The 24,033-nt window shown below is 44.0% G+C and overlaps 1 protein-coding gene and 1 long non-coding RNA gene across 3 annotated transcripts in view; one reads left to right on the top strand and one right to left on the bottom strand.

The window, feature by feature from the left end:
- LOC142818694 (uncharacterized) overlaps positions 1 to 24,033 on the bottom strand; it is a 129,050-nt gene that overhangs the window by 7,294 nt on the left and 97,723 nt on the right. The gene's annotated exons all lie outside the window — the stretch shown is intronic.
- Positions 1 to 24,033, top strand: part of WNT7B (Wnt family member 7B) — a 130,669-nt gene that overhangs the window by 68,114 nt on the left and 38,522 nt on the right. For both annotated transcript variants that reach the window (XM_075900022.1, XM_006127759.4), the window contains one exon: positions 9,263 to 9,489. In XM_075900022.1, coding sequence (XP_075756137.1) covers positions 9,393 to 9,489 — 97 coding nt within the window. In that variant the 5' untranslated portion in view covers positions 9,263 to 9,392. The remainder of the gene's footprint in view (positions 1 to 9,262; positions 9,490 to 24,033) is intronic.

The raw sequence follows: 24,033 nt of genomic DNA, 5'->3' as shown, positions 1-24,033 counted from the left end.
TTATTTCCCTTTTTATAGATGGGCACTATATTTGCCCTTTTCCAGTCCTCTGGAATCTCTGTCTCCCATGATTTTCCAAAGATGATAGCTAGAGGCTCAGATACCTCCTCTATCAGCTGAGTATTCTAGGATGCATTTCATCAGGCCCTGGCGACTTGCAGGCATCTAACTTTTCTAGGTGATTTTTAACTTGTTCTTTTTTTATTTTACCCTCTAAAACTACCACCTTCCCACTAGCATTCACTATGTTAGGCGTTCCTTCAGACTTCTCCGTGAAGACCGAAACAAAGAAGTCATTGAGCATCTCTGCCATTTCCAAGTTTCCTATAACACTTTCTCCCTCCTCACTGACCAGTGGGCCTACCCTCTCCTCTTGCTTCTAACGTATTTATAAAAAGTCTTCTTGTTTCCCTTTATTCTGGTAGCTAGTTTGAGCTCATTCTGTGCCTTTGCCTTTCTAATCTTGCCCCTGCATTCCTGTGCTATTTGCCTATATTCATCCTTTGTAATTTGTCCTACTTTCCATTTTTTATATCATTTCTTTTTATTTTTAGATCATGCAAGATCTTGTGGTTAAGCCAAGGCGGTCTTTTGCCATATTTTCTATCTCTCCGACACATCAGAATAGCTTGCTTTTGGGCCCTTAACAATGTCCCTTTGAAAAACTGACAACTCTCCTCAGCTGATTTTCCCCTCAGTCTTGATTCCCATGGGATCTTACCTATCAGCTCTCTGAGCTTACCAAAATCCGCCTTCCTGAAATCCATTGTCTCTATTTTGCTGTTCTCTCTTAAAATTGTCCTTAGAATTGTCAGCTCTACGATTTCATGTTCACTTTCAGCCAAGCTGCCTTCCACTTTCAAATTCTCAACTAGTTCCTCCCTATTTGTTAGGATCAAATCTAGAACAGCTTCCTCCTGGTAGCTTTTTCAACCTTCTGAAATAAAAAGTTGTCTCCAATGCAGTCCAAGAACTTACTGGATAATCTTTGCTGTCTCACTGACAGCAAACTGCTCATGTGCAGAAGATAAACCCATGAATAAGTGTTTGTTGGTCAGGGGATTGAGAAAGCAACCTACAAAACAGCAGTAAATCTTTCTTCTATAGGTAATGAATGCTTATAGTGGAGAGGATGAAATATGTTCAGAAATACTAGCTCAATTTTGCTTGAAATTTTACAGCTTTCCATTTCACACACTTTTTCAGCCTTCAAATTTCTGTAAAATTTCAAGGGGCCGCAAAATTTGTATGACTGGCATGTAAAATTCACTTACTCAAGATGCTATGATTTTACAGTTTTGCATAAAACTTTGTGGGAAATTACTATGAAAGTAGTGTGGTGGAGAGCTAGGTGAATACAACTATTTTGGCACTGAAATTGGAATGATTAGTAATGCTACTTCACTATTGAAAAACACAATTTAAAATAACAAGAGGAGGCATTGTTTAAGAACATTTGGCTTATTTCTAGCCTAAGGGGCATAGTTATGATTTCAGATTGATTTTTCAAAATCTTAACACTGAGCTTGAGGTTTCAAAGTCATGATGTGACTTCAAACCTTCCCAAACATAAGGGTATCCCTCAACTGCCAAGTAGATTTGGCCTGTTGTAAGGTTGAACTTTAAATTCACATCCAAACTCAGATCAAGAGCCAGGACTTTAGATTTTGACCTCCCTTTAATTTATAATAAAAATAATCACTTCGAGCAATTCCTTATGGATTAATGGCTAAAGTGAAGGTCTCACCTCCTCCCAGACTGCTGTTAATCTCACAGGTCATGTCTACACTGCAGGGCAAAAGTCAAATTAAGCTAGGCAACTCCAGCTGCGTCAATTGGGTAGCTGAAGTCAAAATAGCTTAATTCCCCTTTTGGTGCTGTCTACATAGCAGGAAGTTGAAGGAAGAACACTCTTCCTTCGACTTCCCTTACTCCTCGTGAAAGAAGGTTACAGGAGTCAGTGTAAGAAATCCTCCAGCTTACCATTATTTCGAAATAATGGCTTGCTGTGACAATGCACTCTGTGTCATTTCAGAATAACGTCTACACTGCTGTGTAGACATAGCATCAGACATGCCACATGGTTCCATTGATATTGCCTAAGTGCATAGGTCAGATTATGAACAAATGGTGATCTCAGAACTGTGCACCATTCCGCATGGTTACATCAAAACCCTTAATAAAACATTGCACAAGATTTCCTAGTGATAAGAACACAGTTCTGAGAGGAGAGGTTAGTTGGAAGCAGTGTTCCCTCTGAGCTGCGTGCCTGCACAAAAGAAATTTGGGGTCAGCCCACTTCATTTGCAGAGTTGCACAGCTGCACTTGCTAGACTCACTTTCCGGCTGGAACAGAAGGCGAGTGGTGGTGGTGGCTCCCTGGTGGGTTCTGGCCGGCCATGTGGTGGCAAGCGGCGGCCCCCTTTGTGCCAGCTGGAGCCGGAGTGCGTACAGTGAGGCTGTCCCTGGCTGGCCTTGGGCAGCCTCACCAGCCCTGGTTCCAGCTCTGGCAGATGAAAAGTGATGGCAAGTGGCTGCCTCCTTTGTGCTGGCTGTCCTGGGGCAGTCTCACTGACCCCAGTTCTAGCTCCGGTGGTGTAATGTGGCAGCAAGCGACTGCCCCCTTTGCTCTGGCTGGGGCAGTGTCATTGGTCCTGGTTTCAGATCTGGTGGATGGGTCATCATTTGCACTTCAACGAGGATATCACTCGAACTCAAATGCACAGTAGTTTGAGTTTCCCTATTTTCTTTGCTGACTCAATTAACCATTTTAAATTCATGAACAGGTTCTATTAAAATGGCTGAACTTCAAGTATGTCAAAACTCAGTAGGCTCATTCATTTTAATTAGTTTTAATTAGATAGATGGCCTGCCTTTCAATTTTTTAAAATTCATATTTAATCTAAACACTTTTAATGCAACATTTTCAAATAGCCAACAGTTACAAAGATCTCAAATAGTATCTTTTTTGAATATACTTTTAACTAATAATCTACTGACTCATCACAAAATGAGGAAGACATAGTGTAGAGCAAGGCATTTATAATCGATGTCAGGGCTGCCCAAGATACAATAGCTGAAGAGATCAGAATACAAATAATCAAGCATGTAATTCACAAATTCAGGAGCCCAAAAAGGACTATTAAATCAGTTATTCTCAACCTTTCAAGTCTACTGTACCCCTCTCAGGAGTGTGATTTATCTTGTGTACCCCTAAGTTTAAAAGCTTTTTGCTTACAAAGTCAGCTATAATCACTGAAACATGTGACTCAGGGATGCACAAAATCCAATGAATGAAGTTGTGTGTGTGGGGAGGGGGGGTGAAGTAGTGTGTGTGGGTGGGTATGGTGGCAGGCAGATATATGAGGGCAGTAAACAAACACTCATATCAAGCAATGAACTGCACAGGAGAGCAATAGCTGGATTATATCCTTTTATTCATAATTATAGCTTCTTTGATGTTGAAAGTGAAGAAGCTCAATGTGTTTTCAGCTGTAGGATTTTGAGTCACATTAGCAGGAAACTCAATATAATTGACACGTCAGACTGAACAGATTTGTAATTCCCATTGTTTGGCAGACATCTAGTTTCCTTCATGGTTACTGACAATTTTGCAGTATTAGCTTAATTTTTTTTATTTCACATTATCTAAAGTTATTTAAAGTTGTTAATTATCCCTTGGTTTAGTATTCTTTTATCCATAACATTTAAACACATAAAAATATATGTTAGTAACTGATGGGTGCAACAGTGGCACACATCCGAACAAGCAGACATGACCCCAATATTGGTGCACAAGACAAAATCTCACTCTGCTCACAGATGGAAAATGTTAGCGGGAACACTGGTTGGAAGGAGATGGCTAAAAGTAGCATTTACATTTTGATTTTTTGACAGGTGTTATAAAGCAAAACATTCTCAGTCGAGTTACAGATACAGCATTTAACCTGGCAAAGCCCAAATATGCAAACAGCTGCTGAGGAAGCTTGACACGCTGTTGGGTGCATTTCTTTAATATAAATAAAATTTTCCAAAATCTCAGTTTTGTTATTCACCATTTCTATTGGCAATACATTAGAGTAACTATTTAACAGTAAGCTAACAACAGGTCTGAGGGATGTGGTAGTAAATTTAGGCTAAAGAAAGAGGGAAAGTCCTACAAGTACTACCAATAAGTTCCCCTCCCAGTAATTATAGTTTGCATTTATATAGTGCCTTTCATCAAATGTATCTCAAACCACTTTATAAGCATTAACTAATTAATTAAGCCTCACAATGCCTTTGAGACAGATAGGATTCTACTTATTTTACAGATGAGGAAATTGAGGCATCCTGAAGAAAGTCATTTGTCTAAAGTTTGACACGGAGTCAGTGGAATAACATTATGAATATTAATTCCACACTCTTAACTATTAGACAGCAGAGAGGTAGAAACCAATGCACATCTTAATGCATGCATATACACTGCGGCTGAAACTATCTTTTGATTTTGGGTGCCTCAGGCTTTGGGAGCTCATATTGAGATGAAGACCACGAGAGCTGCTAGGGGCTTAGCCCTTCTGAAAACCATATCAAAAGCAGTCTGAGATTAGTCATTCAAAAATGGAGGCACCAAGATTATAGGCCAAATCTGAAACATTTGGCTCATGAGAGTGAGACGCGCATACTATTCTCTGAGGACTTGTCTACACTACAGAGAAGATTGAAACTGCTGCAGTTGATCTTCTGGGGTTCAAATTAGTGGGTCTAGTGAAGACCCACTATTTTGAACTGAGAGGGTGGCTCGTGTCAGTGCCAGTAGTCCTACTTCTCATGAGGGGCAAGGGAAGTTGATGGGAGCCTGTGCTCCCATCGACCTCCCACTGTCTGGATGACTACAAAACACAATTTAAGATACTTCAAATCCAGCTACATAATTAACATTGTTGGAGTTACAAATCTTAAGTCAACTTTCCCCTGAAGTGTAGACCTCGCCTGAGCAAAACTTGGCCCTGTAACATCAGTGGCAAAATTTCTACTGACATCAAGGCAGCCAGAATTCCACTATTTGTTTGCATACATATCTGTCTTTGACCCAAGTTATAATGTGGGGTGCCTTCACTGAGATCCCAAATTGAGACACCTTTTGGACTTGATATTTAGAAGTGCTGCTGGGATCTCCTATATATATATATATATATATATATATATATATATATATATATATATGAATGAGAGAGAGAGAGAGAGAGAGAGAGAGAGTCTGTGCTGTGCATAATACAACTTCTGCTGGTGTAACCTAGGAAACAGAGCCCACAGGAGGGAAAACTCTACAACAGGCCCACAATCCATACTGCACAATAGGGCTCAGAGATAGCCAGAGCCAGTCTAAAAAGGTGGAAGGCACTGAGTAGAGAAGGGGCATGCCCAGTTCACCTACAGAGGTGCTGAACCAACCCCATCTTCTGATGCCAGGAGCCCCACACAGTCAAAAGTATAGGTCTGTACTAACAAATGAGTAGTGAGAGAACATCATCTTCTTGTTTAGCTAATCTGCTCCCTGTGTTTGTTTAGTGTCACATCTGCTGGCTCCAGTGGGGGGAAAAAAACCAAAGTTTTTACACTACCAGCCTTGCACATACAATACAGCTGATCTAGATTCTTTCGACTAGTCCATCAGTAGCAAAATGGTTGATTCGATTCCAGTTGTGGATTCACTTGTGTAACCTCAGTGTCTCCATGTTATGCCTCCATTTGCAGCCGTGTAACTTGTTTAAATGCAGTGGGGTTGCACCTGTATTACGTACAGGTAATGAGGTTGCACGGATGTACAGAATGTGGCCAGTTGAATCTTTATTTCAGGTGGTGATGCTCCATTTGATTTTGAGATTCCAGGGCTTGAAGACATGGCATTACCATATGAACTAGAGGGCTGTGAACTGCAGAGTGCTCTCACATGCTCTGACTGTCCTGGGCAGATCCCACTGGCACACTAGAAAAGGGTCCCTCCTTCACACTGATGTCATTATGTTTCATACAGGACTGCATTAATGGGCACTAAGCACCTTTTGATGTGCACCTGCAGGTCTACATGGGACAGTTAGTGCACAACATGTTAGAACACTCTAGAATTCATACCCTTCTAATCTGTACTGTGGTGCCATGTAGACAAGCCCCCAGACTTGAGTTTGCTGAGCTGGCAGTTGTAAACTGAGCAGATTTGTTCTGGAGCCATTAGAATGAATACACGACACCCTGTCAATGCGGTGTATAATAAGTCATTTTCAGAGTAAAACCACATTTGAAAGTTGCCCTCCCTCCATTGTTTTACATTACAGCAAATCCCTTCTGTGAATCCCCCTGCAGTCAACTGTGGTTTTAGTAGTGATCCATCATATAAGCGGCAATATTGATTTACTTAGCTGGATATTAAACAGCAGCATTCTGGCACTCACTGGCTGCAGCATCCTAATAATGTCCTTTATATTCATGCTTTAGAATTTCATATGATTGACTGTACACAATGCACATAAAATGTCTTTTCATTATTGCCACTTGAATGGCATAGAAGGACAAGACCTGCAAATTAACAATTCAGAAAGTAGACCCAGCATTTATGTGTTCATAACAACCACAGGGCAAATATTTTGAGACCATAATTCACCAGTAAGTCACATAAGACTTTTTTTTCCCCTCTTTTTTAGCCATTTTGTACTACGACATGACCACATCTCACACACTACCAGCATCGCCGGTCATGATCGTCAGAGGGAGAAAAACACTATAAATAATGAAAGAAAATGGATTAGTTGCTCTGTAGCATTAGGAATTGCCTGTATCCCAAACCAAATATTCAGGTGTCTGTGCTTGATCCAAATATTCAAATTCTTCTCTATATGTTTTTTTCAGATTCATAGATTTTAAGGCCAAAGGGGAGCATAACGATTATTTACTTACCCCTCCTGCATAACATAGATTGGAAAACTTTATCCAGTAATTTCTGCATCAAGACCATAACTTGTTTGAACTGCAGCATATCTTTTAGGAAAACATTTAAGCCTTGATTTAAAAGCATCAAAATTTAAAGATTAAGCAAGACCCTTAAAATTTGGGGGATTTTTGGACTCAGTCGAAGGTTTGTGTATGGACTTCTAGCACTACTGAGCCAAAATTCCAGATCTGAACCTTCATGTCTCAGACTTTGGGAGGGGTCAGATCTGGATCCAAATTTTGTACTTCTGGCCCATCTCATTTTACAGTACAATATACTCTATTATCACGTTAACTCTTCTCTGGTCTCCTAAAATTCAAACAATTCAATCATATATAAAAGCCGGGGATACATTTAATGGAATGTCCATTTAGGAATCTGCTGAATTGACGATTAAGGGTAGAACTGGTTGAAATGACAAATCTCTGCTCTGTGGGAAATTCAGATATTTTGTTTCATAGTATAAAAGTCAAAATAATAAAGTTGAAACAATATGCATCAACCTGAGAGAATGTGCCAATAGGGTATCATTAAAATATTAGATTAAATGGATAATGCTACTGCTAAGTTTGGTATTTCTTATGCAAAACTGTCAGAAAATTTGTGACCTGCTCTAATCAATGGCTAAACTGTTGCTGCCCTGAATGAGTGTGCCAGGCGGTGAGGAAAAAAGTTCACCCTTTTATAGGCCAACATAGGAGGCAGCTTCAGTTCTTGTGGTCACTGTGCCACATCCCAGTGCTTTACCCATCAGCAGCTGGAACACCTACTTTGCTGAGGTGGTCAAAAATGGTGTCTCTTTTGAAGGTGGTAAACACTTGACTTCTAGGAAGTGAACAATATTTTTTAAGTGTACAGTAAGCTAGCTTGGTAAATGGCACATAAAGTCCTTTCCCTGCAGCATGAACCCAGAAAGGAAGCAGCCATCAACTGTGTACCAGCATGCCAATTTGCATGTATGAGGAGAGGACAGTGGTCTTGCTACCAGCTTTTACAAGGTTAGAGAAAGTGTGTCTAGGTGCATTGATGCATGGAACAGGCATAATGCCTCAACGCACCACTTACCATCAGCAACCTCCTCCCTGTGAATCTGAATTTAAGCAATATAATCTGAAACTTTTTCACAGCAAATAGTCTACTATTCCTAACCATCTATTCTAGCCCATGGGTAAAAGCACCTAACTGACTTAGGAGCTTAGGAGTCATTTGCAAGAGTGATTTAGGAACCTGACATTTAATGAAAGCTTTTGAAAAATTAGACTATTGAAAATGTTATCCCATGTCTTTTATAAAAAACCACATTGCTTTAAATGCATTAGATAAAGATGTTAAAAAATGAATTGTAAAATAACGAATGTATCATCATCTACACTGGAAATGTTGTGAATCTTAAACTGTTAGTTGGCTTACATTGGGCAGACGCAAAGTATGTGCAGTCTTGATAATGAATTATAACTTATGAGATCTTGCTCGGAAAATGTATTGAAAAATAAAATTACAAAAGTTTTAGATGTTGCATGTTGGTGAGCACTCATATGGTCCAAAACATCTGCCAAATCTGAAAATATGATTTTGTGCCATATCTTGATGAATGCTCATAAACTTTGGTTAATTGCTGAGTACTTTAAGTTAATAGGAATGGGCAATGATGTTAGTAGAATAAAGTCATTCTGTAAATTTTATTCCATGGTTTAAAATTGGAGATGGGTGAACTAGCTCTAGTAAATTAAATACAGAGGCTGAACCTATGAACAACCCTTAATATGAACCTGAAATTTTGAGACTCTATATGATCTGTTGACTTACATTTTTCCATATTGCTCTCCACCTCTCTTTACTTCCTGGTTTTATCTGGTACCAGATCAGCAGTGAAAGTAATTTAAAATTTCTTACAAGTACTGTCCTATTGCAGCCCGAGTCCCTGCCAGCTCTTTAGATAGCTCCCTTCTGGCTTTTGCTTCAGCTCAGCCATCTCTTGCTGGAGTTGTGCACCTGGGTGCACCTGCTTACTTTTACCTCTGGATCAGATGCGGAATTGCCAATATTCCATGAAAGAAACTGTTCCTGTGGGCTTTTTGGTCCAAATGAAACCAGAAATTACTGGAAATGGTGCCAGATTTCCCACCCTAATTGCCCAACTAAAGTGAGTGGAATAAGTCTGCATAATCATAGGAACAAAACTTCCAAACCTTTTGCTGTTTGCACATTACCTTGTTGGCCACACTGCAATGTGGAGCAAATGGAGTTAATGGTCTCAATTAGCGTCTAACTCCTCTTTTTGCTTTTCTTCAGAGCTTTGTCATCTGTGGTGGCTTTAGGAGCAAATATAATCTGCAACAAAATCCCAGGCTTGGCCCCTCGGCAACGAGCGATCTGCCAGAGCCGCCCTGATGCCATCATAGTGATCGGAGAAGGGGCACAGATGGGAATCAATGAATGCCAGTATCAGTTCCGCTATGGCAGGTGGAACTGCTCAGCACTAGGCGAGAAAACAGTCTTTGGACAAGAGCTTCGAGTAGGTAAGGGATTCTTTACAATAATGTTAATAATCATACATTGGGGCTGTTTCTCTTTTAGCTCCTTTCTTATAGTGCTTTTTTCACAGCCCACACAAAGTAAACCAACGCACACTCCAGAACAACGCACATACTTTTTTCTGATTTTGTTCAACCCTATTTTCTAGTAGTTGAAAAATGTCTAGAGATTTCTAGGTTAAGCCTTTCATTATCCGTCCCACGCCCCATGTGATGATGACTGGAATGTTCTGTATGGGCAGCAATGACCCTGAGTCAGTTTCACAACTTACTTTTAGGCATTTAGGACTTCTTCATTGTTACTGTGTTGCACACTAGAATCAGAATTCCACAGTAATGGTGCCAATGTAACAAAAATCAACTCCAAAAACACACAGGCCCCTACAGCTGGAGCAACAGATGAACCTTATTTAGCTGTTAGCAAAAGCTTGACGATGATACACAGCTGACCATCCAGTTGAGAGCAGTAATGCATAAATATTCTCCTCAGACATGATCACGTAAAGATAACTCTACAAACCACCTGAGATGGAAAGCATGTCCAAAGAAAATAACTTGGCATAGAGGACTGTGGCCTAACAAACGTTTACAGGGCAGTCAGTATCATGTGTTATAATTTTCCATCAATTCTATGTGTGATATTATTTCATACGTGAGATCTTACAAAATACCTGCCTATTATCTACATTTTATGTTAGTCTCTAAGACGTGGTGGGACTATTCATTGTTTTTTAAGTTTTTTCAGTTACAGACTAACATGGCTACCCCTCTGAAACTTCATCGTCATTATGAAGTTTCATAATGGACATTGTCACGTTCATCTTCAGCGAAGCTCAGGATTCTGGTTAGATACCTTTCCTTTTTATCTGGCCCTCAAAAGTTGCCCTGGCGCCATCAATAATTGCACAGTGCTGTTGTTTATTTGCAGGATTACTGGTTTGTTGTATATGGTTATCAGAATGTTGCACTGACTGAATATGCTAGAAAGGAAGCATATAGTTCCCACACATCTCTGAAAATACTACAGTTGTCTTCCATTGTGTACCTTTAATATATCTATAGCCTGGGTCAAATTCTGCTGCTTGGGTTCTCTTGGGCGAGTAAGGCCTCCTTCTGACAGTGAGGCATGAATGTCAAAAGTCTGCTGTTTGCTTCAAACAAGGGCTGAGTGGAAAGTTTACCCAACAATTTGAGGTTGACTTTGAATCTGAAGCTGGGCTGAAAATCTCCTGGGCCCAATGAGCTATTTAAACCAACATAACTCCACTGACTTTAGTGGAGCTGATTTTCATCAGATGAAGATCTGGCTCAGTTTGGTTTGGCCCTTTCATGTCACACAAAAACACAGAAGAGCAGGAGTGCACAGATGGAAACACATGGGAGAAACAATTATCTGAACTTTTCTGAACCTCAGAAAAGGTTTGGTTGGATTTGAATTTGTCAGAGGAAGGCCGGGATGGAAAGATGATCTTATATGTGAACTGTTTTGCTCAACCTTTCCAAGTATTTTAGCATTTGTACAATCTCACTTCTTTCTATACTTGTACATTGCTTCTTTCTATACTTGTACTAAAATATTTCAAGTTCATCTGGATAAAGCAGTTTTTCACCTGTAGCAATGTTCTGGTAATGAAAAATGGAGGATACACTGCTGTAATTTTGTTAGCATAGCCTTCCAGTTCTCTCACTTTTACAAAAAGAAGGAAACCAGAAAAGGAAAGCAGCTGCTAATCTTCAAATTAGCAAACCTCCACGTAATTAGGGTAGTAAGAGCATTATATCCTTAACATTAATTGAACGGGAATGACATCAATTCACATAGTTACCCAGACACTTCCTTACTGGGGAGAGAAATGCCTGAAGGTCTTAACATGCAAGTGGTTTGGGGGTTTAATGTTTAGGGGGAAGCATTTCTGCTACCTCCTTGACACCTCTGTTCTCCAAAGGTGAAATTATGATACATGGTGGATAGGGAAGATACACGACTACACACTTGTAGAATTTCTTCTGTATCAATTCTAATTTATTTATTAGATGTGATGCATTAGATTAGGGCCAGCAAAAGACATGGCAAGATCTAAATAGGTAAGCACTCTTAAAACATTGAGCAAGCTCATCTGAAGAAGTAGGTTTTACCCAGTTCATGATACTATATATTTTTTGTTAGTCTTTTCAGGCGCATCTCACAGCAGGGCTTAACTCGAAATAAGTCAATTGCGTAGCTTATTTTGAAATAGCTTATTTCAAGTTTTGGTGCTGTCTACACAGCACTTATTTTGAAATAGAGCACTCTTCCTCCGACTTCCCTTACTACTCATAAAATGAGGGTTACAGGAGTTGGAGTAAGAAGTCCTCCAGCCTGACAGTATTTTGACATTATGTCAAAATAATTGCCTGCTATGTAGACACGGACTATGTTATTTCGAAATAACACTAGTTATTTTGAAATAATGTTGTTGTGTAGACAAAGCCTAAGGTGCCATAGGACTACTTGTTTTTGAGCAAGCTATAGTGAGCATATTCAAGAGAAAATCATGATAGGGAGTCTAAAAATTAATATAAATAGGAACAGACTGAGAGACTGAGTGCTGACGATATGAACATACATTATTACAACCTGAGACAAGGACAGCAATGAAGAACAAGCGAAGTATATAACTCAGCAAAGGGTTCATGTAAAACGTCTCAGCCCTTCTTTATTCCTGCTCACTGAGACATATTTTGCTTACTTTTTGACAAGCTAGAGTCAGTAGGAGTCAGACTATCCAATGCCAGCATGTTGGCCTAATTCCTTTGTTCCGGCTTAACCAGGGGTATCTGGTTATTGAGTTCTAACAAGCTATTTACATGTACTCTGGAACTTAAACTGGGTTGTGAACACATGATGATTTTGCAACTTGAGGCTCCATTTAAGAAACTGATGGCAAAAGTGCACATGAAAGCAGCTGCAGCATTCACAAGTCCTACCGATAAAGCCCTGAGGGTTCCCGATTTATTAGCCCTCCCTACCCCTCTGTCTTGGCAAGTAGTCAGATACTGCTCAAAACAGACTTTTGTATATGTGGCAAGTATAATAAAAGTGCTGCAATGAAAGAGAGCTCTCTTTTTATGCTTGCAGGCTTTGATTCACCAAAGCATTTTAAGCATATGCTTGACTTTAAGCATGTGAATAGTCTTGATGATGTCAGTGGAATAACTCTTAAAGATATGTTCTTAAAGATATATCACGCTCAAATGCTTTGGAGCATCAGCATTTTGTCTGTGGTGAAAATACTTCTAGCCCAGTGAAATTGCTGTAATAGTTGAAGACTAGAAAACGTATGAGACCTCAACTTTCTGGTTTTGAGCAGCTTTTGGTTTGTCATTTTGCTTTCTTCTTTGCTCATCATCATAGGGATTATTTTTTCTGTTAAGTACAGCTGAGAACGGCACTTTTAGAAGCCTACTTCTTGTCAAGGGTAATACTAATAATTTTAGGGGACTGTGATAGGGTAGAGATGGGTCCAAATAGCTTCTATAAGGGGGAGAGGGGACATTTCTCTGTAATCTGCTAGAATTTTTGGTGTGTGTCAACAAAACAATGGATAAAGAACCACTAGCTGTCCTAATTTATTTAAGGCCATAATTTCCTTTGTGGCCAGGGTTAGAGAGTGGATCAGAAAGGTGAGAGATAGTAGCAATGGGTGGTCAATTTTTCAATATGGCAAAAAGTTAACAGTGGGATGCCACAAAGTTGCATGCTAAGACCTGTGTTTTTAACACAGTAATTAAGGATCTGGGGGAAAGGGTGAGTAGTGAAGTGAAACTTTTGCAGGTGATGTTTTATTTAGCAAGGATAGAGCTTAAATGGACAATATGAAAATAGACAACCTCTAAGCCAGTGGTTCTCAACCAGGAGTATGCAGGGGGTACATCAAATTAACTAGATATTTGCCTAGCTTTACAATAGGCTCCATCTAAAGCAAAGTTGGTGCAAACTAAAATTTCATGCAATGACTTGTTTATATTGCTTTATATGCTATACATTGAAATGTAAATACAATATTTATATTACAAATGGGTTTATTTTATTAAAAGGCGAAAGATTTATACGATATGAAGAGAAACCAGAGTATAATTACAGAGTCAAAAAATGAGAAAATCAGCAATTTTTCAGTAACTGTGATCTGACATGCTTGTGTTTTCATGTCTGATTTTGTAAGTAAGTAGTTTCTAAGTGAGGGAAACACGGGGTTATGTGCAACAAATCAGGCTTCTGAAAGGGGCACAGTAGTCTAGAAAGGTTGAGAGCCACTGCCAAAGCCAGGGCCCACTACAGGGCTGGACCTCTGTTCCTCCCATGAAACTGACCAACCAGCCCCCTTCCATCCTGCTCACTCTAGGAGTATGTCAACCCTGGAATTAGAGGTGTGGTTGTAGCATGTACAGATAGATCCAAGATAGGTTTAATCCAGCTAGCTTGGGTACCCCTAGCAGTGACTCTGTGACAGCATGTACGGTGGCACAGGTTGTACAAGATCTATGGGGGCCCAAGTACATACTCAGGCAACAAGCCTGTGCTGAAGTCTGTTCTACCACAACACCACTCGTATCGTTACCAGAGTGAGCTTGGTTAAAGCTAGCTTGGGTACAACTACATGCTCTGCAATCACATCTCTCACTGCAGTGTGACCAGAGCCTGGGTGAGGGTCTTCAACTTCAACTCTCCGTTCCTGCCATTTAGTTCACTCTACAGCTGCTCCTACTCCAGATGTCCCCTACCAGGTTGGAAGAGAGAAAAGCATCCCTCCCCCCCTTGATGGAGGTGGGATAGGGAGGTAGCTCAATGGGAAGGAGAGAAGTTACCTTGCTTTACTTGGGGTGAAAGGAAATAATTGAGGGTTCTCTACACCTCGACTGGGGAAATGTTAGAATATTAGATCAGGTCTCTTGATTTGGGGTTGGAAATCATGGGCCCTTGTTCCCTGGCTTATGGGGGGAAACGGGGGAGGGGGATATTGTAGATAGCCCTTGTCTGCAGAGTTTGTGGCACATAGTATGTGTGAGAGAGAGAAAGATATGTGGAGGCACAATGTTCATACAAAGACTTATACATCTGTGGCGGAATATTATGTTGGAAATGGGAGACAAGAGAAGAATCTCTTGATGATTACCTGTTCTGTTAATTCCTTCTGGCGTACCTGGCATTGGCAATTGATAGAAGACAGGATACAGGGTTAGATGGCCCTTTGGGATCAACATATCTTACATAGACCTTTGACAAGGTCCCACACAAGAGGCTATTAAAGATTACTAATTAGTCACAGGATGAGAGGCATAGCATAGCCATGGAACAAAAATTGGCTAACAGATGAAAACAAAGAGTAGGATTAAATGGTCAATTGTTATCATGGCAAAATGTTAATGGGGGAGGGAGCCTTGTCCCATGTTGCTTAATATATTTATTAATCATCTGGGGGAGGGGAAAGCTGTGAGGAAGCAAAATTTGAAGAGGACACAAAGTTATTTAGGTTACTCAGAACCAGATTCCATAGAGCTCAAAACAAGCAAGATGAATGGGCAACATGATGGCATATGGAATTCAATGCCAATAAATACAAAGTAATGCAGATTGGAAAGAAAAAGTTAAAGTACTCACCTACCTGTCAGGAAGCTACTGCAGACACCTTAACAAATACCTGTGCTCAACACGCAGTTGGAGACAAAAAAACCAAACGTGATGTTAGAATGCACAAGGGATGGGATGGTGAATAATATGGAAAATAGAATGGCTTTCAAGAAATCAATGGTGTATCTCATCAGGACAGTGGTCTGCAGTACTGGTCACCCTATCTGAGAAAAAGGACACTGCAGAACCAGATAGGATTTGGGGAAAAGTGGTGAGAATTATCAACAGAATGGTAAAACTCTTATACAAAGAGAAATGGAGAAGACTGGACTTGGGTACCACAGAAACTAGACAAATAAGCTAGGACTCGATGAAAGTATGTAAAATAATGAATGAATGTTGAGCCAACACTTCAGCTGCCCCTTCCCCCTATTGCTGCACATCTCCTGCCCTTTTCCTTGGAGCTGCCTCCTCCCACCCCTGGGAGTTTCCTGCTTGCTATGCAGGGCAGGGGAGGGAGAAGACGGGTGCTGATGTCTAGGTGCCCCCTCTCCTATCCTATCTCTACAGAGCAGGGTGGGGGGCACAACAGGACTTGGGATGGAGTTTGCTGGCTGCTTTTGGGAGTGGTGCAGGGCCAGGGAGGGGTGAGCCTGCCTTAGCCCCATTTCACTGCCACCTGAGGTAAGCAGTGCCAAGTCAGAGCCCACATCTTGAAACTCTACCCAGTCATGAACCCCCTTCCTGCACCCCAGGTCCCTGCCCTAGCCCCAAGCAGCTCTGCATCCAAACACCCTCCCAGATCCTGCACCTAGAACCCCCTCTGACACCCCAACATCCTTCCCCAAGCTCAGTTCAGAGTCCTTCTTGCACTCCAAATCCCTTAATCCAAGACCAGGGCCTGTACCCCAACCCGCTGCCCCTGCCTGGTGAAAGTGATGGAAGATGGGGGAGGGAAGATGGAGTTAGCAGTGGCAGGGTCTCAGAGAAGAGGCACAAAAGAGGGGGAGGGGTATTTGGGTTTGAGGTAGATCTTGGATTGCCCTTAAATTCAAAAAGTGATCTTGGAGACCACTGAAATATAGCAATCCCTATGCAGCTGAAAATGTAAACATCTGTATGTATGAATATTGCTCAATTCATTGCTCTTTAGGAAACTTTTGAGACTATTAAATTAAAATGGGTTAATTATGCCACTGTATCTTCTTTGACTTTCTCCTCAGGATTAAAATTTAGGGATGAGATTTTTAAAAGAGCAGTAGGAGGCAAAATGGCTTTTAAATTAAAGTTATTACAATTAATGCATGATGTGTGGTTACATTTTTTAAACTGCTTTCAAAAGCTCAGTATGGACACACAGTTTCTTATATTATTATTTCTGTGCCTTGCCCTTTTATGGAACTCTCACTGAAATTCTCTCACTGTTTGCACTATGTCTGGTGCAACAGGGCTCTGATCACAGTTAGGAACAAGAGTCACCAGTGTAGTACTACAAATGAGAAAGTCTGATGAATGTAGAGAAGTTGATATTTTAGTGTCTGCCTTTAAACAGAGTATCTGTGCTTTGTTTTGAAGAGACACATTAAAATCTCTCAGGTGGTATTCCAATGCCCCGACCTCTCAGTATGAAACTCACTGATCACTGTTTGTAGAGTTTTGCAAAGGGAATATAAGCAGAGGTTCAACTAGACCCCTTTCCCCTCTCAAGCCATGAATTTAAGATCATTGCTCAAATTCTGGGCAATCACTGAACATTTTGTGGAGATGGCTGTTTCTCCCCAGCATTTACTGCCAACCACAGCGAGGAGGAAAAGAGTGAGCACCTTAGGCAATCTTGTCAGGGTCACCTTGGGTATGTTGACACTACAGCACTAATTCGAACTAACTTAGTTCGAATTAGTTAATTCGAACTAAGCTAATTCGAACTAGCGCATCTAGAACTAAAAACTAGTTCAAATTAGCGTTTTGCTAATTTGAACTAGCGAGTCCACACTGATTGGACGCAGGGGCGCATTTAAGGGCAGCTGAAACCGGTTCTGGCAGGGCATCAGGTCAGTAGTTACTTTGTGTGGCTGCTGTCTGAGACTCATGCTTAAAGGGACCCCCCCTGGACAGCCGGTTCTCAGTTTTTCCGCTTGCTTGCCAACCTCGCCGAGGGACAGCAAAGCGTTTTTCTCTGCGCCCGTCTGTGTCAGTGCTTCCCTTTGGGGCCGCCGCCGCAGGTGGCAACATGGAGCCAGAGCTCGCCCTGCACTTTCTGGTGCAGTTTATGGACTTGCTGCTGCAAGCCTGCCAGCAATGGCTGGAGGCTGCCTGGTTCCACCTGGTGCACGTCAGCCCCCTGCCTCTCCGCCTGGCGACCCTGGGGGCCATGGAGCAGCTGCGGAACCGCATCGTCCTGGAGCGCTGGGGAGACCAACAGTGGACCCAGAACTTCAGAATGAGGAGGGACACCTTCCTGGAGCTCTGCGAGTGGCTCGCCCCTGCTCTGCGCAGAAGGGACACTCGCATGAGGCCCGCCATCCCCCTCCAGAAGCGTGTGGACATCGCCCTCTGGAAGCTCTCCACGCTGGACAGCTACCAGTCCGTCGGGAACCAGTTCGGCGTGGGAAGATCCACCTTCAGAGCGGTGCTCGTTCAGGTACGCCACTCACTGTCCACTGGGCCGGGGCGAGGGGGGCTGCAAGGAGGGGATGGGCCGCCCCAGGGAAAACGGGGGGTCGGGGGGGAAGGAGGCAAAAGTGCCCCGCACCAGAGGGGCCGGTCTCTCCCGGCCGTACTACACGCCGCCTGGGGGGGGAGGGGTGCTCCCGGGAGTGGGGTGCGGGACACTGCCAGGGCACGAGCACTCCCAGCCACCCGGGCGCCCCACTGATTTGCGCTTTGCTGTGTCTCTCCACAGGTGGTCAAGGCCATCAACTGGGTGCTGCTCCGCAGGGTGGTCCGCCTCGCCGACCCGGACGCCATCATCCAGGGGTTCGGCACCCTCGGCTTCCCCAACTGCAGGGGGGCCATCGACATGACGCACATCCCCATCTGTGCCCTGGAACACCAGGCCTCCCAGTACGTGAACCGCAAGGGGTACTTCTCCGTCCTCCTGCAGGCCGTGTGTGACCACTGGGGACAGTTCACGGACATTAATGTGGGCTGGTCCAGCAAAGCACACGACGCACGGGTGTACCGGAACGCCTCCGTGTGCCAGAGGCTGCAGGCCGGGACCTTCTTCCCTGACCGCCACATCAGGGTCGGGGACGTGGACATGCCCGTCTGCCTGGTGGGGGATGTGGCCTACTTCCTACAGCCCTGGCTCATGAAGCCCTACACAGGGCACCTCAACCCCTCCCGCCAGGCCTTCAATGCGAGGCTGACCAGGGCCCGCATCATCGAGGGGGCCTTCGGGTGACTGAAAGCCTGATTTAGGTGCCTCCTCACCCGCCTCGACCTCGCCGAGCACAACATCCCTCCTGTGGTGGCAGCATGTTCTGTGCTGCACAATTTGTGCGAGATGAAGGGGGAGGCTTTCCTGCCAGCCTGGATGGCTGAGGCTGACCGCTTGGCTGGCCAGTACACTCAGCCCCGCATCGCCACCGTCCGGGAAGCCCTGCGGGAGAGCTTCCACGTGGAGGAGGAGGACTGAACTCTCCCTGCATGCCCCACTGGGGCCTTCTTCCACCCTCCCCCCCTTCCCCTTTCCCCTCCCTAACCTCCCTTCCTAATGTCAAATAAAGACACCTGTTTTGGCAAAAAAACCTCTCTTTATTTTACATAACGGGGGTGGGGGAGGGAGGAGTGAGGGTGGGAGAGGGAAGGGGGAAACCTGGGAGGAGGGAGCTGGAAGGGGGTGGAAGGGGAGGAAGGGAAGGGAAAACTCAGGGTTGGGGGTCCGGCTGGCTCTCCCGTCTCGCAACACTGCAGGTGCGGGGACCTCTGGGGAGAGCGGGTGTGGAGGGTGGAGCAGGAGGGACGGGGGGTGCGGAGGAAGTGGGAGAGGGAGCAGGGGAAGCAGAGGGAGCAGGGGCAGCAGGGGTGGGAGGAGGAGCGAGGGCTGCGGCAGCCACAGGAGCCGGAGCAGGCAGGAACCGGTCGACCAGGGTCTGGAGGTGGCCTCTGAGGCCACAGCCCTGCTCCTCCAGCGCATCCACACTCCGCTGGCGCAGCCGAAGGTCCTCCCGGACCCAGTGCTCCTGGTTGTGGAGCAGCTGCTCCATGAACTGGAGGTGCCGCGCTGGTAGTCCTCCTGGTTTCTGGCACGCCGGCTGGCCCGGGCACGGGTGGCTGTTGCAGGCGGGGTGGTGCGCCCTGCAGTCCCAGATGCTGTGGCTGTGGTGAAACAAGAGCAGCGATCAGTTCTCCCTGGGGACAAGGTGGGTGAAACCCAGCCCCCCTCTGCAAGGCCAAGGCCCCTGCATGACACTCAGCTGCTGCTCCATGGTGGGCAAGGCCCAGGCGCACGGTCCCTGGGCTCCCTCTTCCCCCCACCCCTCTGTACACGTAAGGGGAGCATGATGGTACTCACAGGTGGAGTCCTCCCCGGCCTCAGACGACACAGGAGATTTTGTCTGTGGGGTTCCTCGGGGGTCCTGGGTCCTGGGCAGGCTCCTGGCAGGCTCCTGGCTTGCAGCGTCCTCCGGCTCCTCCTCCTTAGTGTCCAGGACCGGTCCCTCTGCCCCAGGGTCGATGACCACCCCGGGGGGCATGGACAGCGTGAGCCCCCAGGATGCGGTCCAGGGCCTGAAAGTGGGGGCAGGCCTCCGGGTCGGCCCCTGGCAGGCAAACCCGGGAGTAGGAGCGCCACAGGTCCTTTATTTCACAGCGGACTTGCTCCAGGGTCCGCTGGTGGCCTCTGGCGGCCAGGCTGTCAGCCATGCGGCCGTCGACAGCCGCGTTCCTGTGGCTAGTGCAGAGATCGTGGACATTGGAGGCTTCCCCCCAAACCTCGATGAGGTCCACGATCTCCGCACTAGACCAAGCGGGTGCCCGCCTTTTGCGTCCCCGGGCAGGCTCCTGGGAGACGCCAGGCTCGTCCCGGGAAGAGGGGGAGGGCTGGGTGGCAGGCTCATCTTGTGGCAGGTGCAGGGTCTGCTGGCTGGGTGCTGGCAGCCTTGCAACTGGCACAAACTGTGTAGCCAGCCCGTGGCCCTTTAAGGGCTCCGGGGCCGGGAGGGGGGCAGACAAGTTTCCTTGGTGTTGGCCAGAGTGGCCACCAGGGCAAGCTGGGAAGGGTTAGCCTCCCACTAGTTCGAATTAAGTGGCTACACAGCCCTTAATTCGAACTAGCTAATTTGAACTAGGTGTTAGTCCTCGTAGAATGAGGTTTACCTAGTTCGAATTAAGCACTCTGCTAGTTCCAATTAAGTTTGAACTAACGGAGCGCTAGTGTAGCGCCTATCAAAGTTAATTCGAACTAACGTCTGTTAGTTCAAATTAACTTTGCAATGTAGACATACCGATACCCCTTTTTAGTAATGGGCAAGAACACTATTCTTCATTCTGTGGATGGATTTGATATCCCTTTTACTATTCACTACTTGAGAACTTGCAGATGAGCATGTCCAAATGCCAATGAAGTTTTACTGTTAATAGGGGAGCTGTACAACCCTTTTAAATTTTATTATAAATTATATAGCAATTTTCATTGGAAAATTTCTATACAAAAGAGAAAAAATGGCTTAATATCCAAATTATTCTGCTTAAGGATGTACACAGATGCCACATTACTTTTTGGTTACAGGCAGTAACGTAAAACCCAGAAAAAAATGGTCAAAACTTGGAGCATGTTTTCCAAAATGTACCTCAGCTCTATGAAGTTTCACCTAACTTGGGTGGCAGTTCAAGCATTTCTTAACTGACATGGAATTTGGTGAGGAACAGGGGGCTGTGGTTTAACTCACTCAGACTCAACTTGGCAGTTTTGCTTTGAGATTTCAGGTTAATTTGAAATCAAACACTAGGTTAAATAGTAAGGGTGTGAAAACACATGAATTATGTGTGATAGAAAAGGGCCACATGGCCTCTGAAGACTGAACCAGATGAGCATCACCAAGGCTAGTGTCAAGGCTGTTCCCCACTCTGGCATGATGAATGCTGGAGTTGGGGGCCCACAAGAGCACTCCAAAACCTTGCCTCGACAGGCTCTGGTACAAAAGCTTCCCGCAAAATCCTAATACCCAGATTTTGGGGAATCCGCTGCCACCATCAAGTGCTTCTGAACTCACAAACAGAGGTGGGCACTTGAAACCAACCCTAGGGGTACCCCAAGCTTTTTCCCCAAAAGATCTTGAAAAAGAAAAGAGAAAAACAAGCTGCAGTCTCTGGTAGCTGACCCCTCAGTCAGGCATGCAGATACACACAAACAGACCTTCTAGGATACAAAAATAGACCAATACCGGTTAATTAGGAAAAAGAAACAATTGTTTATTATCACAATAAAACTACAGTTGCAAGCATAGTGAATTGGCTAGATGGAAAGAGCCACCATTTGATATAGATACTCAGGGAGAGTCCTTGGGCTGAAGACTTAGTTACAAAAGAAAAAAAAACACTTAAGCTCAGACATTATTTCCACATCCCCAAACAAGGAAAACAATAAATCCTGTTGGACTAGCTAAGCGTTTCCCTATTTACACATTGTAAGAAGTCTGTTCTTGGAGATAGGAGTGTCTCCCATCTCCCTCAGTACTTGGAAGAAACTACTCTCAATGTTAAAACAAAGGAGAGAGAGAGAGAAAACCCCTCTTTTCCAGTTTAAAATTCCTACCTTCATTGTTATTGGCTGTCCACCCGATACCTGCCTAGGTACAGAGCTAACCCCTCAGTCACCAAGTGCTGGTCAGCACTCATGGTTATGACAGCCGTAAAGGATTCCACGATGTTCATATATTTGTTAAAAAAATGTGGCAATGTACAGAAACTTATATGCATACCAATTCAGAGTGGCAATATAATTTTAAATAAGGTGCACAGAAATATCGGATCACATCTGATTGAACTGACGTGGGATTGCAGAATCAGAGCTGTTCTAACATATGCCTAGCTATAAAAGGTACCTGACAGGTTTTTCCAGCAGCTGGGGATCATTGGCGTGCCAGTGTGTTCCAGACATGTCCCTCCTTTGGCCGTGTTCTGGCATGATGCATACACCAGGAAAGACTGAAAGCAGTGGCATAGAGCCAACTTTTGAGTCTTGAGACAGCTGGGGATTCTACAGTGCAGCTGGCTAGGCACTGTTCTTTTGCACAGATGTATTTCAGTGATCTCGGGGCCAGCATCTGGCTCACTGCACCAAGAACACTGCACCAATTTGTACAAAGGGGATAATAATGATGATGTCACAATTATGTTGAATTGTACAGGTGAGGCATTCGGGTTGAAATGGATTTGTTAGAGACAAAGGACAAAGTGATTCCGGTTGGTAGCAGGAGCAATGGATTTTGCATGGCTGGTCCATTGGGATCAATTATCAAAGTAATTGCATAATTTTTGTATACTTAGAGCTCTGACGTTTTCCAAAGCCATGATCCCCCCCCCCTCCCCTCAGCCAAAAACTCATTCATTGGCACAACCCTTTTACTCAACCCACCTCGCACTCTGCTCCACATTCCCCCGGTGGACTTGACAGCATATAAATGGAGCTTCACAGAATCCACTCCCTTCCATTCCTGCAGCAGTGACTGCATCTGACCCCCATTTGCGCTGTTACTGCCTTACCCAACTCTTGAAGGCTGGTGTTCCAATCTCTCCCCCTAACTCCTGCTATCTACATCACCACCTAGCAGACAGAGATTCCCTTTTGTTCCAACTGATTCAGGAATGACCCACTTAGTTATTTTTACACAGTGAGTTATTCATTGATTGGTATTATTCAGATCTATGAAGACCTTATTTAAAACCCATCCCCAATAGGACCCCTCTTCCCCACAAGCCTACCTCAAGGAAAAGTCTCTTGCCCTACCAGTTAAACTCTAGTTCTATCAGATCATTGGTAGATGGGAACTCCAGAATAGAAGGGTTATTTGCTACAAGAATGCATGGAGATAGAAGCAATTTCTCAGGAAGCTAGGATCTAAACCAGATCAGACTTAATAGATCATTAAAACACCTGAAAGAAAATCATCACCTGGAAGAAAAGAAGAAATCAGTGAAACCTCTGAAGCAAAGAGCCAGAATGAATGGCAAAGAGCGAGATTTACTATTGTTCTTTGAAAGAAGATTATTCAAGCTAATGCTTTGTGTATTGACCATTCCAGCTGGAACTCTAAGCTCTAAGTATCGCAGGGCTCATAAATTACGTCTCTTATCAGGGCTAAATCCATTGCAAAAATGAGGGCTGGAAGATGAAAGTATCTGTGGAGGGTGTAACTGACAAGATGTCAGAACTGATCTGTGGATGACCCCTGTACCAGACTTGGAAAATGATTGACTTTAGAATTGTTCATCTGACTGTATTTCACATCTTTGAATATATTTCAAGGAAAACCTTTAAGATTTGGTTGGTGGGGGAGGAGGCACAAACTCAAATGGTTGAGACAGCCACTTGATAGTTGTAAAGAATCAGCAAATTACAGGGCAAGAAACAAGAGCATTTTGAAGGCTTTTAAATCTATTAACTTTTGTGAGGATTTGTGAATCTCTGACATCTTGAAAGGATGCCTGTGAGGGGACATTAAGCTTTTCTGCTGTGTGTGTGGTTTAAGAGACTAATAATATCTGCAGAGTTTAGAATCCACACACCTCCTCTGTCCCTCACACAAACCCACTCACCTATCCTCTGCTCTACCCGCAAATCAATCAATGAATAAAAGGAAATGTTCTAGGATTTTAACACCCGCAGTAATCAGGACGTAGATTTTATTGCACCAGCATTGCTAGGTGAACCAAATCTTGCAAACCATTTGGAAAAAAGTAGGCACAAAGTAGTGCAA

This window comes from Pelodiscus sinensis, chromosome 1 (genome assembly GCF_049634645.1).
Source record: "Pelodiscus sinensis isolate JC-2024 chromosome 1, ASM4963464v1, whole genome shotgun sequence".
NCBI classification, from domain to species: Eukaryota; Metazoa; Chordata; order Testudines; family Trionychidae; genus Pelodiscus; species Pelodiscus sinensis.
Note: the sequence above shows the minus strand (reverse complement) of the source record. Positions and strands in the feature narration are given on the sequence as shown.